Raw genomic sequence first — 19,543 nt, 5'->3', positions numbered from 1 at the left:
AGGGCTTGGCCTGAATACTGAATATGGTTTTGATTGTGCATTGGCCCCTATAAATTCGCATGATTATGATTATGTCTGTGATTATTGATGAAGCATGTTGAGTGCTCTATACATGGATGTTTTTTATATGATGAATGTTTGTTAAGAATTATATACTTGAGAAAAGCATTGACTTATTAGTCAAGGACGACGATAGTGTTGAGCACTGGTCGAAAGCATTGACTTATTAGTCAATGACGACAATAGCACTGAGCGATGGTCTTAAAACATTGACTTATGAGTTAAGGACGGCAATAGCGCGCTGAGGGCTATTTGATATGATTGGATCTAATCAAGAACGCATTACATGCTTTTTTGACCCAATGGTCATAGAAAACTAAAGTGTCAAGTACACTAGGTCAGCTCCAAGGCTGGTTATGCAGAGGATAGGGCAATGGGCCCCATGGTGACTTATTAGCCCCAGATCCTAGGGCACTGAGACCTCAGTGTGACTTATTAGTCATGTGCTTGGCAATGGGCCCCGATATAATTCTGTTAATCATTTTTTGGGACATTTGGTCCCATATGACGCTGTAGATATTTATATGAATGGTATGCATGCATGAGTAGTGTTATTACTGGTGGGCATGCTATATATGCTTCTGAATCTATATATTTTTCATCCACTTGCATTAAGTTTTCTTGCTGGGCTTTGGCTCACGGGTGCTACGTGGTGCAGGTAAAGGGAAAGAAAAGCTGGACCATCCATGAGTTAGAGAGCTTAGGTAACAATGTGTACATATGTGGTCGCTTGACCACCACAGCCAAGGTTTCTCAGAGGAACTAGGGTGTAACCCTATTTTTGCTGCTTAGGTCAGCGGGTTGTAACTTTTGAGTTGTAATGACCATTTTGGAACTGTAAACAATCTTGTAAACATTATTATGGGATCCCATGTATAGTTTAATGTTTGTAATGAAACATCCATTCCTTTAAACCAAATTTTTTAACCCCTAGACCAGTAATCACATTTAGATGCACGTTTATGGACTAGTTACTCGTTTACCGATTTAAGCACTTTTTAAAATACACAGTGTAAGGATCTTGGCTAACCAGGGCATTACAACTTGGTATCAGAGCCTACTAAGGTTAAAGGTTCCTATAGACAGGCTGGGCATGTACACTCACCACTAATGACAAGCTCGACTCAGGGTTCGGTAACTACTTATGTGGTTATGCGTTTAGTTGTTTAAATAGGATATGAATGATTTATCTGCATGTCTTATTAAGTAGCATGTGATATACTGATAAGGCCTGGCCCTTGACTATTGTATGGTTTAAATGGAACGTTCTTATTAGCACTGATATTGCTTGTGAATGCCAAAGGAACGTTTATTAGCGTTGTTATAGATACATGTATGTTAGAAAATTCTTATTAGCATTGTTAATTGCCATGAATATTAGGAAGTGTTTATTAGCACCAGACTTGTATATGAATCGACATGCTTATTAGCATGACTGTTGAATGTGAATGGTTATATAAATTAATCTTAGACCGTGAGGCAGCAAGAGGTTTAGTTATCACTACTAAACTGGCCGAATTGATTATTGCAACAAGGTATAAGCTTGGAAGTATGCTTCCAAGGCAGATTGAATCATCAGCTGGCCAGGAAGATCAGGGCCAGAATGATAGACAGGGTCAGGATAATGACCAGGGTTAGACCCCTCAGCCAGCTCCTAAGAACTGGCAGCAATTGCTTGCTGATTTGCAAGCTAGGGTATTGAGGTATGAAGAAGAATCTGCCTCATGAGACAACAACAGGTTCCTGCCGGGAACGTTCTACCAGAAGCACCACCTGTAATGGTCCCAACAGTTGAGCAGCCGTCTGTGGCTGGGAATAAATGGGAACCTCTTTATGAAAGGTTCGGGAAACAGCACCCTCCAGGTTTTTAGGGTAGTGCAGATCCGGCTAAGACCGAGCAGTGGATGAGTATGGTTACCATCATCCTATACTTTATGAGGGTGTCTGGTAACGAGAGGGTGGCCTGTGCCATGTATATGTTTCGGGAGGATGCCCGAATTCCGTGGGAAGTGATATCCCAGACCAAAAATGTTAATGCTCTGGATTAGGAAGAGTTTTCAACTCTGTTTAATGAGAAGCATTACAATGATTCCATTAGGGCAACGAAGGCTAAAGAGTTCAGCATATTACTTTAGGGCAACTCATCAGTGACTAAATATGCCCTGAAATTTGATAGATTGGCATAGTTTTACGGGGAATTGGTGCCAACTAATGGGACCAGAAGGGAGAGTTTTCTCCAAGGGCTACAGCCTATGATAGCCCAGGATGTTCATATTACCATTGCGCCAAGAGTAACTACATATGCACAGATTATTGAGAAGGCGCTCACAGCTGAGAGCACAGAGAACAAAATCTGGCGTGACAATGCGACTAGGAGAGATACTAGGAGGGTGGGATCTCCATTTATGAGTTTAGGTAGGGGTGAGGGCCCCAGTGATCAGAAAAGGAAGGCTCCTGATGCCTTTCAAGCTCTAGGCCCTAACAGAAGACCTCGTGGCATTTCAACAGGCCGCCAGGGTAGCAGTGAAGGTTGGAGGACTTTTCTGGAGTGCGTCAAATGTAAGAGGCGTCACATAGGAGATTTTCAGGAAAGGGCTACTTTTTATGCGGGGTAGTGGGACACCTAAAGAGGGATTGCCCGAAGAAAAGAGAGGAAGAACCACGAAAGGTGGACAACTTGACTCCAGTTCGAGTGTTCGCGTTGACTTAGGAAAAAGCTGAGGCTTGTCCCTCAGTAGTCACAGGTCAACTTTTTAGTCATAGAACCCCTTATATTTTTTTGATTGATTCTGGTGCTACACATTCTTTTGTTACTAGTAGAATTATTGATAGATTGTGTAGACCGTGTGATTATTATGTTGTAGGATTCGGGACCTTATTACCCACTGGAGAGTTAGTAGTATCCAAGAGATGGGTCAGATCATTGCCAGTGGCAGTGGAGGACAAAGAGTTGTTAGTTGATTTGATAGAGTTGGTTATGACCGACTTTGATATGATTATGGGCATGGACTAGTTAGTGAAGTATGGGGCAACCATAGATTGTAGGAGGAAGATGGTAACCTTTGAGCCAGAAGATGTGGATCCTTTTGTATTTGTTGGCACTGTGCATGGACCTCATGTATCGATGATATCTGTATTGAAGGCTAGAGATCTATTGCAAGGTGGTTGGATAGGATTCTTAGCCAGTATGATAGATACCACTCAGGTCGTGCCAGTGGGACCAGAGGAGACCAGATTGGTCTGTGTGTTTCTGGATGTGTTTCCAGAGGATTTACCAGGGTTTCCGCCACACATAGATATTGAATTTGCGATTGAACTGGCACCATGGATGGAGCCAGTGTCTAGGGCACCTTATAGACAGGGCCCAGCAAAACTGAAAGAACTAAAGATACAACTACAAGAGTTGTAAGACTTGGGTTTTATTAGACCCATTTTTCACCATGGGGTGCACCAGTCCTGTTTGTAAAGAAGAATGATGGTTCTCTAAGAATGTGTATTGACAGGGAACTGAATAAGTTAACAATCAAGAACAAGTATCATCTGCTAAGGATAGATGATTTGTTTGACCAGTTGCAGGGTATAAGGGTATTCTCAAAGATAGACCTTCGATCTAGTTATCATCAACTGAGGGTCAAGGAGGGAGATATACTGAAGACTGCCTTTCGCACCAGATTTGGGCATTATGAGTTCTTAATCATCTCCTTTGGATTGACTAATGCCCCAGCTGCTTTTATGGATTTGATTAATAGAGTGTTCAAGGATTATTTGGACCAGCTTGTGATCGTCTTCATTGATGATATTCTAATTTAGTCTCAGTCAGAATTAGAACATGAACAACATTTGAGGTTGGTTCTACAGAGACTGAGGGAACACATATTGTTTGCAAAGTTCAAGAAGTGTGAATTTATCTCAGTTAACTTTCCTTGGGGATCAAGGTGGACCCAACCAAGATTGAGGCGGTCAGCGATTGGCCAAGGCAAAAGAATGCTTCAGAGGTTAGAAGTTTTCTTTGGTTGGCAGGATATTACAGGCGTTTCGTGGAAGGTTTCTCAAAGATTGTCACTTCATTGACTGAACTGACATACAAGAATCAGAAGTTTGTGTTATCAGACAAGTATGAGAACAGCTTCCAGGAACTGAAGCAGAGGTTGATTACAGCTCCAGTTCTGAGTCTTCCAACAGATCAGGAGAAGTTTATGATTTACTGTGATGCCTCACATCAGGGTTTGGGTTGTGTTTTTATGCAGTTAGGGAAGGTGATTGCTTATGCTTCACGCCAGTTAAAAGAGTATGAACAGAGATACCCCACTCATGATTTAGAGTTGGTAGTCATGGTCTTTGCGTTAAAGGTATGAAGGCATTACCTCTATGGGGAGAAGTGTGAGATTTATACTGACCACAAGAGCCTGAAATACTTTTTCACACAGAAGGATCTGAGCATGAGACAAATGCATTGGCTAGAATTGGTGAAGGATTATGATTGTGAAATCCTGTATCACTCAGGGAAGGCCAACGTGGTAGCAGATGCCTTAAGCCGAAAGGGTCCGAGACAAATATATAATGCGAGACTGATATCCAGAGAGTTAGCATAGGATATGACCAGAGCTGGTATAGAGTTGTTGGTGGGCCAGTTGGCCAACATTACGCTACAATCTACGCTATTAGAAAGAATAAAGGAATGTCATTTGGGTTGTCCACAACTGACAAAGATCAGAGAGGATGTTCTAGCTAGAGTGTCTAGAGACTATACAGTGACAAATATGGGCTTGTTGAGATACAAGGGTCGGATCTATGTTCCTATGAACGTTGTTATCAGACGAGAGATTCTGGATGAATATCATACTACTCCTTACTCTTTGCATCCAGGCACCACGAAGATGTATCAAGATGTTAAGTCACTATATTGGTGGGCTGGGATGAAGAGGGGTGTGACAGAGTATGTGGCTAAGTGCTTGACATGTCAACAGATCAAGGCTGAGCATCAGAGACCAGCAGGGCTATTACAACCCCAGAACATCCCATAATGGAAATGGGAGGACATCACGATGGATTTCGTGGTGGGGTTACCCAGGACTGTGGGTCAACATGATTTGGTGTGGGTTATTGTGGATCGATACACCAAATCATCTCACTTCTTACCAATGAGGACAACTTATACAATTGACTGGTACGCAGATCTCTATGTGAGAAATATCGTGCACCTTCATGGGGAGGTTTGCAGAGGGCCATGGGTACACAGTTGAAGTTCAATAATGCTTATCATCCTTAGACAGATAGATAATCTGAGAGGACGATCCAGATATTAGAGGACATGCTGCAAGCATGTGTGCTGGACTTTAGTGGGTCCTGGAGTAAGTATTTACCTTTGATAGAGTTTTCCTACAATAACAGCTATCAGTCGACCATTGGGGTGGCTCCTTATGAGATGTTGTGTGGTAGGAAATGTAGATCTCTCATTCATTGGGATGAGATAGGAGGAAGGAGATACTTAGGTTCTGAGGCAGTTCAGAGGACTAATGAGGCTATTGAGAAAATCAGAGCTCGGATACTTGCTTCTCAAAGCAGACAGAAAAGTTATGTTGATCCCAAATGCAGGAACGTGGAGTTCCAAGTGGGAGAATATGTCTTCCTTAGAGTCTCACCATGGAAAATGGTGAGGAGATTTGGAAATAAGGGCAAGCTGGGCCCTAGATTTGTAGGACCATTTGAGATCCTAAAAAGAATTTGGTCAAGTAGCCTATAGGTTGTCTTGTGTCAGACATGACTCATGTGTTGAGTTACAAGGATCTAGAGCTTAAGGCAGATCTCTCCTATGAGGAACAGCCAGTCCAGATACTAGACATGAAGGACAAGGTCCTGAGAAACAAAACTATACCTTTGATTAAGGTATTATGGAGGAACAACAAGGTCAAAGACGTGACCTGGTAGCTGGAATCAGATATGCAGAATCAGTATCCCGAGCCATTCAAGTAAAATTTCGAGGACGAAATTTCTATAAGGAGGGGATAGTTGTAACGTCTCAAATTACCTAATAAGGCTTAGGGCCTTGATTAGGGGGTCGGATGGAAAATTATGGAAATTACATGTTTATATGTTTTATATGCGTGTAAATATGTGATTATGTGATATATATGTGAGACCACATTATTATGTGGATATATTTTGGTTACTCGGCACGAGGCGATCCTAGGGAGCAAGCTAGTGGGAAAGTCACAATGGGATCAATATTTGATTCGGTGTGAGTCAAGGGGTATATTGGGTATTTAGTACATTACTGGGATATTAGGTAATGAGAATGATTATTTGATGATATATTGGGCGTTAGTGGGATCAGGAGGAAATTCTGAGAATTTTGACTATTTTACCCTCGGGGGCGTTTTTGGGACCCCAAGCATTGGGATTTTCTTGAGGTTACTTAAGCTTGAAGTAACATGTCAGAAAGAAAATACATTCAAAATACTTTTCTTTCTCTCTCCAGTTATTCCTTATTACCATTCGTCGCATTTTCGAAAGAAACTCGAGTTTTAGGACTCGGATTCAAGCAAGGATCTAGTCATAGTAATTCCAGGAAAGATTGGAAGCTTATTAATCGGACGATTTAGCGAGAAATGATATAATCAGAGGTAATCTAAACTTTGAATTTTCGAGTTTGTGTTTCCTAAAGTTTCTAAAGTTTCTAAAGTTTTGAGTTGGATTCTATGTTTTGACGAGTTTTTGAGTTGTTTGAAGCTTGGGTTTTGATGGTTTTGGGCCACTGAGATGATTGGGAATTTTTTTTGGGATTTGAATATGTTTGGATAGGTTTATGTAGTGTTTTGAAAGGTTGAAAAACGAAGATTTTTGGCTAAGTTACAGGTCGGTCCGCGGCCCAAGCTTAACGAAGAAAAGATGTTGATGGGCCTTAGGGTCGCGGCGCCTGGTAGGCGGGCCGCGATGCGAGGCACAGGCAGAAAAGGGCAGGGGCTTCTGTCTAGAGGAGGGTCACGACTCAGGGGTGTGGGGTCGTGGCGCTTAAGGGAAAAGTTGGCCTTAGGGAGGTTTTGAGTGTGGGAACTCAAACCTAAGGGCTCGGGGTCGATCCTACTACCCGGTTTAGTAGGATTCAACGTCCCAGAGGCTAGGACTCGGTTTGGAAGCCTTTATTTACTCATTTTTATGAGATTCTATACTTGGTTGTGAATAGGTTATCACTAGGGGCTCAGGATCAGGATCGTGCGCGAGAGTCATTCTTATTTTAAATTATACTCGGACCTGAGGTAAGAAAACTGCACCCATACGTGATTAGGGCTTGGCCCGAATACTGAATATGGTTTTGATTGGGCATTGGCCCCTATTAATGCGCATGATTATGATTATGCCTGTGATAATTGATGAAGCATGCTGAGTGCTCTATATATGGATGTTCGTTATATGATGAATGTCTATTAAGCATTATATACTTGAGAAATGCATGGACTTATTAGTCAAGGACGACAATAGTGGTTAGCGCTGGTTGTAAAGCATTGACTTATTAGTCAAGGACGGCAATAGCACTGAACGATGGTCGTAAAGCATTGACTTATGAGTCAAGGGCGGCAATAGCGCGTTGAGCGCTGGTCGATATGATTGGATCTAATCAAGAACGCATTACACGCTTGTTCGACCCAATGGTCATAGAAAACTAAAGTGCCAGGCACACTAGGTCTGCTCCAAGGCTGGTTATGCAAAGGATAAGGAAATGGGCCCAAGGGTGACTTAGTAGTCCCAGATCCTAGGGCTCTTAGACTCTAGTGTAACTTATTAGTCATGTGCTTGGGCAATGGGCCCCGATATAACTCTATTAATCATTTTTTTGGGGCATTTGGTCCCATATGACATTGTAGATATTTATATTAATGGTATTACTACTAGGCATGCTAGATATGCATCTGAATTTGTATATATTGTTCATGTGTTTGCATTAAGTTTTCTTGCTGAGCCTTGGCTCACAGGTGCTACGTGGTGCAGGTAAAGGGAAAGGAAAGCTAGACCAGCCATGAGTTGGAGAGCTTAAGTGACAATGTGTATATATGTGGCATCTTAACTACAATAGCCAAGGTTTCTTAGAGGAACTAAGGTGTAACTTTTGAGTTATAATGACATTTTGGAACTGTAAACGTTATTATGGGATCTCATGTACAGTTTAATATTTTTAATGAAACATCCATTCCTTGAAACCGAAATTTTTAACCTTGGACCTGTAATCACACTTAGATGCACATTTATGGACTAGTTACTCGTTTAGCGAGTTAAACACTATTTAAAATACACAGTATACCAGTTTTGGCTAACCAGAGCGTTACAAAAAGGTCTTAAACTTATTTCTTCATATAAATCCCTTTCTCCACATGCCTTGTTTCATCACCATACAACCTCTTTTATAACCCTACACCATAGCCATAGCCCCATTATTAAATTTGTCATTCAGACATTTTATAATCACATATCCATTGAAAAAGGAATTCAATACATAGAGAAGTTTAGACTCACCTAGCAAGTTTAACTATAACAAAACAATAAAATGTAACAACACTTAAAATCCTTTTCATGAATCATTTATATAATTTCATTACATAACATATCAACAGCCAATTCCAATGAAAAATCCCAATTAAACCAAGTTTACTCATCACAAGTCAAAGTTAACAATTCTCATGTCTTGGATACAAGAAAAACAAACTAGAATCATATAGAATACAAGTAAACCAAGAAAAATAATAGCCAATTTTGAAATCAGTCGAGAAAACAATGTTCAAAATCTTATTCTAAGATACCCATAAATTAATTTAAACTAGAATAATTAGAGATACTTATAACAAATTTTGTTGCACAATAAATTTGCAAAGGAAGAAAGATCCATTCCCAACCTAATTTTCACAGATGAGCTCCAGCAAGAGAGAAAGTGACAGTAGACTTAGCTATTAAGCCACAACTAGTGATGAACAAGGCAGCAACTAGGGATGAAGTAAAATCAAGAAGCACGAGAGATATCATGCATAAATGGAATTTACTTTTTTTCAAAAGAGATTTTATATATGGGGAGAAGTAAAAAAACATTAGGGCACAGGAGTGGAAGATAAGAGAAAAGTACACAAATAAAATGCTAAGAGAATTGAATTGAGTCTGCAGTATAGAGGAAAAGAGTGGAGCTTTGTGGAGGAAGAGAAGGTTGAGCCTCGTGGAGAAGAAAGCTCAGAGCTCTGTTAATGTGCCTTCATTCATTTTATTGAGCTAGAGAATAGAGAGAATGGAGAACTTTTGAGAACATAGTTTGGGTATTTTCTAATTTTTTTTTAACTCAGTTTTTTTTAAAAGTTATTTTCAAAACACAAGGCCAAACACGCCAATAGTTTTCTAAGAACAGAAAATCATTTTTAGTTAAAAATCCAAGAAAAAGTACTTTTAGGGGCGACAATATGTGCGGCGATGACTTGTTGGCGCTAATAGTGGGATAATAGCATGTCGCCGCAAATACTGTATCGTCTTTTTTTTTTTTTAACTCGAGAACGGATTTAGCGGTGACGCCTAAGCGAACTAGCGGCCTCCTAAAATAATTGAACTTTTTTCAGTGAAAAAAAAAAAAAAAAAAAGCTTGTGGTTATTTTTTGGTAAAAGTATTAGTGCCAACATTTAGCATTATTAGCAGCAACATGTGTCACCCCTAATAATATTGCATATATATATATATAACACTACAATAATTTTCATTTTTAATGACTCTCTTTAATGACTTACACCAATGGTGTAAGTCATTAAAAGTATTCAAGGATATTTAAAGTCTAATGATGTAAGTCATTAAAAGTGGTGAGAGGCGTTAATTTAAAAATATGAATATAAAATTATTTATTTATAAAATATAAGTCATGTAAGAGCATCTAACGTCTCCCTGGAAAGACGTGCCAGACATCTAACGTCTCCCTAGAAAGATGTGCCAGACATCTAACGTCTCCTCTGGGAAGACGTGCCACATGGGACGTCTCCCCAGGGTAGACGTTAGATGTATGGCACATCTTCCCAGGGGAGACATTAGAAGTCTGGCCTACTATATACTCAGCATTTCCTTCTTCTTCCCCGAGCACACGAATCAGAGGCAGAGAAGGGCGACTTTCTGGGCAATTTCAGGGCCATTTTTTTGACGATTTTGACTTATTTTTTGCTATAAAATCTCATTTAAGGTAAGTTTTTATTATTTATAAGTGTTGTATATTATTTAGGATAATTTTCATGCTTATTTTCTCTAGTTATTAAGGGATTGATATTGGGATTTTACGGTTTATGAGTTGCGATTTTAGGTGATTTTTGGCTCAACAAAGTGGATTTAATGCATATTTGAGGTAGAGTTTCAAGATTAAACAATGTATTATAGTTAGAATGGCAGAAAAAATTATTTTTGTGCATTTTTTATATAGTTTAGGTGTTTTCTAAATTATTTTTTTTAACTCAGTTTTTTAAAAATTATTTTCAAAACACAAGGCCAAACATGCCAATTGCGTTCTTAGAACAAAAAATTATTTTTTAGTTAAAAAGCTAAGAAAAAGTACTTTTAGGAGCGACACTATCTGTAAAACCCGAGAACTTTTCAGGTTAAAAAGTCAAAAAGAAAAAAATAAAATATATTTTAATATATAAGTGGTGGTACCCACTTCCTTTTATATTCATTTTTTTTTTGGTTTCCTTTTTCTTCTCCCTCCCCGACCCTTCGCCTTTCTTCTTCTTATTCTTTTTCTTTTCTTTCCTTCCTTTTCCCTCTGCCATGAAAGCCACAACAAGCTTAAGACCAACCACCACTGGAGCTTCCATTGCTGCCACGTGATGAGGCTAGAGCATTAGTAGTCGGCAATGACCTCATCCCCAAGATCTCAAGGTCATCGAAGCTAAGATACACACAAACGGTGGTGTCAAAGTTTCATCGTCAAAACTTTGGCTGCATTTTCTGGCCAACTCTCACCACCTCTCGATGAGTGGCTGGCACCATTGGAACTATCATGGAGAGAGGAAAAAAGTCCACTAAATCATTCCTATCAACTTGCCATTTTTCTTTGGCAAGATTTTGGGTATCTCCACCCCTTTGGAAGAGTTTTCCGGTGATACCGGTGGTTGTTTGGGCTAATGAGTTGCATATTGCTAATGTAATCATCGAGGGAATCGTTTTTATTTATGCCACGCATATCTTCATCGACATTGTCGGTGCACCTCTCACTGCGGCCACCAACCGCCACTGTGCACCGCTTGGGTGAGGTTTCAGAACTTGAAATTTTAAATATAGTCATATTATATGTCGTTGGACACAATTTTAAATAAGTAATGCAATGATGATAATAATTTACTCATTTGATGCACGTAGGGAAAACGTGATATTTTAATTGAATAAATCACACTAGATTCATTGTTAAGCTTGGGAGTTGATCGTATCTAGAGGTAGGGACTCCACTTGGTTCTTGGACTTGTTTTATATGTATTGAATAACATTAGACATATCCCAATTTTTTATTAATAAAATGTTTGAATAATTGAAAACTTGATCTGCATGCTTTTCTGGACTGTTCTGAGGGCACTGAGTGCCATATACATTTTTATATGCTTATCTATGCAGGTTATAATTTTTGGGTTTTATTCAAATGCAGTCGCTATGCTACCCAATTTTTTAAAATAAAAGGGAATATGTTTCTTGCTTTTCATGTTTGCATGCATTTTTTTATACTGATGAGTGTCATAGTGATCATAATTTGTGCGTATTGTTGTTTCACGACCTAGCATTTGTGTCATCATAGGTATATCAGGTGTCCACTCACTAGTAGGTGAAAGGACTTAGAATCTGTATACATGAAGTGTTCTGAGTCTCCCTCTCGTGGTGGTTATCAGGTCCGGCTACTCGATTTAGGATGTCGGTTTTTCTATGGTGGGTATCGGGAACTAGGTATCTAGTGGACGGTGTAATGTGTGTGTGTAGTTTGTCTCTTGTGATTATTTGTGGTCTCTCTGTTTTTGTTTACATGCGATGATGATTGTTTTAAAAGCTAACCATGCAGGGATTTTTTTATTAAAACTACGGGTCCTTTGTGATTAGTTGTTTTCCTACTAGGCTTTATAAGCTCACCCCCTATTTACCCCTTCTAGGAAACCCTCAATTCAGACTAGTGGATATCAAGATGGATGAGAATTCGACGTTTGGATTTTTCCTAGTTTATTCCAATCTAGATTTCTTTGTTTCAAGGAAATGTGTATGTCTTGGGAATTATCCTTAATTCTATTAAGGTATATGAATCAGAATTGAGCTATATTATCTAGTTTTGAGGAATTACAGATATTAAGGATATTTTTATGATTTGTGACTTATTAAATTTAACTATTTGGTGATCGCCTAACTGTGAGAATATTACTTTTAAACATATATATGATGAAAGTGATCTGAATTTTATACTATTATTTTCTATATAATTATAGGAGTTATTTCATTATTTTGGACTTATGATTATTGTAGTTTATAGTATAAACTAAATAACATCTTATAAACATTATTTTCCAACAAGGGTCCAAATTTGACTATTAGCCACCTAAGTTATAGATATTCTAATTCTGGCATGCCCTAGGGCCTAGGGTGTGACACTATCTGCAGCGATGACTTATCACCGCTAATAATAGTGGGATTATTAGCTGCGATAATAGCATGTCGCCGCAAATAATGTGTCATCTTATTTTTTTAACTCGAGAACAGATTTAGCGGTGACGGCTAAGTAAATTAGCGGCCTCTTAAAATAATTGAACTTTTTTAGTGAAAAAAAAAACAAAGGAGAAGTTTATGATTATTTTTTTGGTAAAATATATTAGTGGCGACATTTAGCACTATTAGCAGTGAAATGTGTCGCCCCTAATAACTGCATATATATTTATATATATATAACATCGTCTTCTTCCTCATTTTTCTCCGTCTGCTCTAATTTTTCCCCAAAATCTCCACGAGACCACCCCTTTCTAACCTTCCCCCCATCGGCACCCCTCTCATTCTCACTCTCCATTTCTCTCTTTCTGGCACCCTCATTCTCGAGCATCGTCTTTATCTCTTTTTGTATACATAATTATATGTATATAAATGTATTTTTATATTTAATTTTTAGTTTTTTTTTTATGAATAAGAATCAATGTATTACTCAACAGCCAAAAAGTTACAACTCAGCCAATTACAAACCAACCAAACCAATTACAAACCAACCAATCCAACCAAAAAGAAAACTAGCTCTTGCTGAACTTAGTGACCCATTCCCTATCTATAGCTTTAGCCTTTTTAGGCATTACAAGAGAAATCCTAAACTGAATCTCTCTAACAACTCTTTGTACAATATTATCTACATGCCATAATTTGTTGCTCCAAAACACATCATTTCGAACTCTCCATAAGTGATAAACAAGAGCTGCAAGAACAGCATATATGATGCTCTTCCGAACAACACTCAACCTCTTAGCTTTATGGATCCAACGGATAAGATGCAACAGGTTTAAGGAAGCTGAACTCCAACCCAATCTCTGCTTAAGCTTCTGCAAACAAATACTGCTATAGTGACAGTGAAAAAAGAGATGACCAATACTCTCAATATCACCTCCACAAAGCAGACAAGATTGGTCCATTAACGGCTGAAACTTGTGCAATTGATCTCTAGTACGAAGCCTCTGCAACATGACCAGCCAAAGCACAAATCTATGCTTCGGAATGCTCAGCCTTTCCCATTAATTAATTTTTAGTTTGAGATTTGTATTTATAAAAATGTGTGTATTTTTTGTAATTTGTATATCCAAATAAATGTTTTCATATTTATAATTTTTTCTTTGTGTGAAAGTTTGGTTCTACCACGAGCTCTCTCATTCTCTCTCTCGGCACTCTTTCATCATGAGTTCCCATACATGTCGCCGCTGAAAGACCTTTTTCTTGTAATGACTCTTACATTTTGACAAGGTTTAAGGGGAAATTGGGAACTGTACTTCAATACCAACCATTTATACATTCTACTTGCAAGGAGTTATGTAGTTCAAAATATTATAATTTGAAGCATATCGTGACATGATATTCCCCTATCTGGGTGAATCCAGGCAGTAAGATGGAGGTCTAGGATTTGTAACCCATTTTATAGCTCCAAGTCCTGCTAACTGCAGTTATATGAAAGGAGGACTTACTCTTGATAAGGTCAATGCAGCAATTAATGACATGGCATCATTTGCCGGAGCCAATGCTCAGATTATTATAGCAGCTCCAAAGAAGGTTCTGTTCAATGTTCATTCTCCTAAATTTGGTCCAGAACTCCCTTATATAACTTATTATTGCAGAGAACCTGATAATATTTATCATTGTCACGCAGTTGGCTAAGACTCTTTGGGAAAAGCCTTGGTAAGTGAATTTAAACATCCATTCTCTAAGCCTCCAGTCCCTCCACATCTCTATCTTTGGGGAGGAAACATGAAACTCATAAGAAGAATAATTCTCACTAAGAATGGTAATTTACTGTGCAGGAACTGAGAGATATTGCAACTACAGAAGCAGTAAAGGGAAAACACTTCTTTCTTGAAAGTGACATAAAAGGACCAGCACTGAAGCTTGACAACACTGGAAAAGCTTTTCTAAATGTAAGCGTTTGGAGACTAGTTACACAATTAAGATAAAGATGGAAAATGTCGGTCTAAATATCGAGTTTCTATTCATTTTCGATATACATTAAATATGCATGACATGAATAATATATACTATCTAATTCAATTTGGATATATGCTTAAACAGGTCCTTCGCCATCTTGGTCGAATAAGCGAGACGCGTATTGGGCATCACCGTGTGATTATTCTCTTGAAGCCCCACTGATTGTTATCAATTTGAACTTGAAATATATATATATATATATATATATATTTGAAGGCTTTGTCCGGCATGTTTGTTTATGGCATATTAGGCTAGCAGTCAAAGAGAAGCGAAAGTGGTCGCGAAAAATTTATTTGGAATTTTCCCATAATGAAATCTCACCCATGTGATCTGAGTGTATCAAACGATGACTTTACGTGCATGCATGGTCCACCAGCAAATGAAACTGCCAAACTTAAACCCTTTGTATAAATCAAAGATAAAACAGTCAATTCTTTTTTGCCAGTAGGAGTACCATGATTTGTGAGTATCAACTGAAAAATGTACTTTGATAAAAGTACCATGAATTCATATCAGTAACCATCAAATCTTTTATGACTCGTTACTGTCGATATACATATATTACAGAACTTGTATTATAGAATCTGCACAGTAAATCTAAAATGGCTGTGACCTAGTTAATGGAATGGTGAAATTGCAATTTTTTATAGTTACTGTTCTAAGTTACGCTTGCGTGTTATAGGTATCTTTGAAGGTATTTTGATATTGAAGACAGCTATACTTGCGCATTATAGTGACACGCGTGGAACAGTAGTGTCCAGAAACAACTTGCTTGGGAAAGGAATAAAAATAGGTGAAACAGTTTACTCGGTATCTCTTTCGTACTGATGAAATTAAAATATTTCAATCAATGAACTCAAAGTTGCAGTATCAGGCCAATTTGGATTTTTACCAGGGATGAAAGATAGAGCTATGGAGGAAGAATGACCAGGGAGTCAGGAATAGGAGGCCAACGATTCTATACGGGAATTACAGTACAGACCACAGAGACATGAGGTCACTGGCCCGATATATATGGAAAAAAAAAATATCTTGACCGTGAAAATGACAGAGAAATGGAAACAAATGTTTCTAATCCAAATATAGCAAAAGGTGTCCTTTTGCCCAGGGACGACATTCCAATAAAAACAATTGTATAATCCAGAACCCTCCAAACGTTGACGATGTCCTATTCTCCTAGTTGCACTGGTAACTGGCGTAAGAGATTGATTTAACCCCAAGAGTTCACATGTCTACTACTTTTGCATAATATGGATTCCGATTTCCAAAATAAATGTTAAACTATTATAAAAAAAAAAAATCTTTATCTATAAAAGCCACAATCCCAAACTTAGTTTCGACGTACAAAGAAACCAACCAATCAGTGCCTAAAGATAATTGTCTTTGTACCTCCCAAAACAATGGCTTCAATGGCAACTACTGCTTTTCTTTTGGCCCTCAACCTTCTTTTCTTCACATTGGTCAGTTCAACTTACTGCCCACCACCACCAAAACCAAAGCCCTGTAAGGCCTGCCCCTCTCCATCGAAGCCCTCTCCATCTCCATCGAAGCCCTCACCATCTCCATCAAAGCCCTCTCCATCTCCATCAAAGCCCTCTCCAGCAGGCCCTGGCTCTAAGAGTAGTTGCCCAAAGGACACCCTTAAGTTGGGGGTGTGTGCTGATTTGTTAAATGGACTACTAAACATTGTTGTGGGAACCCCATCAGCCACCCCATGCTGCTCCCTTATCCAAGGCCTTGCTGATCTTGATGCTGCCGTTTGCCTTTGCACTGCTATTAAGGCCAACGTTTTGGGAATCAACCTTAATGTCCCTGTCTCATTGAGCTTGCTCTTGAACTACTGTGGCAAGAAGTCCCCTAAAGGCTTCAAATGTGTATAAGTTCTTGGTATTCACTACTATATATTGTATTATTTATGTGTTTGATTTGGTTTGATATAATCCTTTTCACAAGATCATATGTTCCATGATCATATGTAATGTTTTCTTTTTCTTTCTTAAACATCCACAACTTCAAATGTGTCAACCATGGGCGGCTGTGTGATCGTGTTTACGATCGTCATCTATGGCTTTCCTCTAAATGTTGTTACACCCCTTTGTTGATTTGATTGAAGTGTGTTATTGCTTACGTCATTGTCTTCTTTTATCAATTTAGTGTTTTCAATGGAACAAATAAATAAATTACAGGATTTGTTACGGGATATGTTTTTTGTTTTCCTAATATTTTTTAATCCATCCAATTCTATACATTTCCGCTATCCAAACCTGAACACAATATACATTTATGTAGAGCTTGTATCATAAATTCTGCACAGTAAATCTATTATGCATGTGATCTTGTAAATGGAATATTACTGATATTACCATTATTTGTCATTTGGCTGTGAGCCTCTAAGACCCTTCATTTTTGAGCAATTTTTTTATAGTTATGATATTAAGTTACGGTTTGCATGTTATAAGGGGTGGAGCCAGCTCACATATGCCCCCCTGATATTTTTATCATGACATTAAAAAAATGTCAAACACATAGTAAAATTAAGTGTGCCACTCAATTTAAAAGCCTACAATACTAAGGTGACGTTAGGAGGAGGGAATGAAAATTGAGAAATAGAAATGTAAATGAGAGAAAGTATAAGAATGAAGTAGAATAAAAATTAATATGAATAAAAAAAATTATTAAATTTATTTCAATTTTGCATTAGAATGTTATTTTCTATCATTTTTAAATGTAATAGTCATTCCAATACTCTAATATGGCATATTTACTTAATAGTAGTGAGAATCATATGTATTTCATTTATATGTTTACTAAACTAAGGAGTGTGAGAGATAATTGGGGTAAGAGAGAAAATAATGGAAATACTTCTTTCTCTAGATACCAAGGGAATTTCATTACCCTCGTTTCTCTTTATTTAATTTTTAAAAACTAAAAATAAAAGACAATTTTGTCTTTCAAAAATCCATCTCACCAAAATGCTTTATTATGTTTTTAATAAAAATTGATAATTTAATCAATTTAACATTCCGATTTCGTTCCCAGTTATGTAAACAGGATAAAACTATTCTAATTCTATTTCGAGTCAGTTTTAGTATACAACATAATACAAATAACAATTATGATTATTCTATAATTATTCTCATTCATTTCTCCATCGATTTACTCCAATTACGATTACAGATTAGTAAACATGTCATAAAATGCAACTAAACAAAAAGAATAATGGAATGGAAATTGATTCATTTCATTCTATTTACCACAATCAACATCACCTAATAAAATACTATTGGTGTAGTTGAAAATATTTAACTAGGTTATGATAAATAACCTAGTGATCAATGACGAAAACACATGGTCGTTGTGTTTGTGGCTTGAATTCTAATTGGTCAAGTCTGAGAAGCTGGTGATGCCATATTTTGTGGTAAAATAAATATTTTGAAAATTTTGGGCTTTGTGGTGGTAGCAAGGAGATTGGATAATATAACGAGAGAGAAAAACAAATATTTTTATTAAATTTAAATAATACAACTTTAAAATTCTGTTGTATTCATTTTTCTATTAATAATGGAATTTTTTTTTTTTACCAAATTAAGACCAAGCAATTTTTTTAACGTTTTCTATTATTACCACCATAAAACAAATATAAATGTTAGAGACTTTCCAAGAAAAAAATGTAGGGACTAATATGCCAAAATATCTAAAAGTTAGGACTAATGAAAAAAAATACTTTATCTGACATTTATATTTCCTTCTCAATAATTTGAAGAACTATATAGGCATCTATGACATACATAATTGTAAAATATATTATTACCTTATTTTAAAACGTTTCATTTTTATGTTTTTTGAACTTTTTAAAAAAAATAAACGCTAACACAAAATTATATATACGAACAACATCAATCTTCAATGTCCATTTCTCCACAAGATAGTTTTTTCATTTTCGGTTTGGAAAGGAATGTTTTTGGGTGATTAAATGTTATGTTATTTTATTTCAAGTATAGCTTTAAAATGATCTTAAGCATAGCCGGACCTACGTACTTGATGCCAAGGGGCTGCTATTCCTCTGAATTTTTTAATTTTTTTTACATTTTAATCCTTTCAGCATAAATTCTTACATTTATGCCCCTAAAAAAATTTATTTAATTTTAATACATATGATATTTATATTGTATTCTCAATTTAAATTTTTGTAGTGTTATCTATTCTATATAATAAGTGTGTAGATAACGGAAATTCTTATTTTTAACGGTTTTTTATTTTTTTTTAATATTAACTTTAATAGAATATTCTTATATTTAACAGAATATTTTTAAATTTAACGGTATATTGTAAACATTTAAACTTAAATAAAATTTATAATTAAAATAAGATATTTTTGAGATATTTTACAATGATAATTATTTAAAAACAATGAATAATTAAACAAATTAAAATATGATATTTTTTAGATTTTTTACCATAATAATTATTTAAAAATAATAACTAATTAAATAAATTAAAATATGATATTTTTGAGATATTTTACAATAATAATTATTTAAAAATAATAACTAATTAAATAAATTAAAATATGATTTGAGATATTTTACAATGATAATTATTTAAAAATAACAAAATCATATGTTTTATAAGTTAAATAAAATTTAATTAAACTTAAACTCACTTATTAGAATAATAATATAATATAATGTCAATTAGCAACAAATTGTTTTTAAAAAAACACTAGCATGAAACATAAATTTAAAATACACGTAAAATATTTAATATTACATTAAATATATAATA

At 36.6% G+C, this 19,543-nt stretch overlaps 3 protein-coding genes across 3 annotated transcripts; 2 read left to right on the top strand and 1 right to left on the bottom strand.

The window, feature by feature from the left end:
• Nucleotides 1–13,308: 13,308 nt before the first annotated feature.
• LOC133795539 (uncharacterized) lies at nt 13,309–13,752 on the bottom strand. Its single transcript, XM_062232990.1, has one exon. The coding sequence runs from the start codon at nt 13,750–13,752 to the stop codon at nt 13,309–13,311; it is 444 nt and encodes a 147-aa protein (XP_062088974.1).
• A 475-nt stretch (nt 13,753–14,227) lies between these two features.
• LOC133795538 (spindle and kinetochore-associated protein 1 homolog) lies at nt 14,228–14,920 on the top strand. The gene is made up of 3 exons (XM_062232989.1): nt 14,228–14,329; nt 14,578–14,691; nt 14,843–14,920. The coding sequence occupies exons 1-3, from the start codon at nt 14,228–14,230 to the stop codon at nt 14,918–14,920; spliced, it is 294 nt and encodes a 97-aa protein (XP_062088973.1).
• Nucleotides 14,921–16,094: 1,174 nt separating this feature from the next.
• On the top strand, nt 16,095–16,960 carry LOC133797629 (lipid transfer protein EARLI 1-like). The gene has a single exon (XM_062235601.1). The coding sequence runs from the start codon at nt 16,159–16,161 to the stop codon at nt 16,636–16,638; it is 480 nt and encodes a 159-aa protein (XP_062091585.1). The 5' UTR covers nt 16,095–16,158; the 3' UTR covers nt 16,639–16,960.
• Nucleotides 16,961–19,543: the final 2,583 nt, after the last annotated feature.

This window comes from Humulus lupulus, chromosome 8, assembly GCF_963169125.1.
Source record: "Humulus lupulus chromosome 8, drHumLupu1.1, whole genome shotgun sequence".
In the NCBI taxonomy this organism is placed as follows: Eukaryota; Viridiplantae; Streptophyta; class Magnoliopsida; order Rosales; family Cannabaceae; genus Humulus; species Humulus lupulus.
Note: the sequence above shows the minus strand (reverse complement) of the source record. Positions and strands in the feature narration are given on the sequence as shown.

What these genes read in the sequence shown, in the direction of transcription:
- LOC133795539 (XM_062232990.1), bottom strand. Translation starts at nt 13,752, where the DNA reads ATGTTGCAGAGGCTTCGTACTAGAGATCAATTGCACAAGTTTCAGCCG.
- LOC133795538 (XM_062232989.1), top strand. Translation starts at nt 14,228, where the DNA reads ATGAAAGGAGGACTTACTCTTGATAAGGTCAATGCAGCAATTAATGAC. An exon ending in TTATAGCAGCTCCAAAGAAG is followed by an intron (nt 14,330 to 14,577) that starts GTTCTGTTCAAT and finishes TTTACTGTGCAG; the next exon opens with GAACTGAGAGATATTGCAAC. An exon ending in CTGGAAAAGCTTTTCTAAAT is followed by an intron (nt 14,692 to 14,842) that starts GTAAGCGTTTGG and finishes ATGCTTAAACAG; the next exon opens with GTCCTTCGCCATCTTGGTCG.
- LOC133797629 (XM_062235601.1), top strand. Translation starts at nt 16,159, where the DNA reads ATGGCTTCAATGGCAACTACTGCTTTTCTTTTGGCCCTCAACCTTCTT.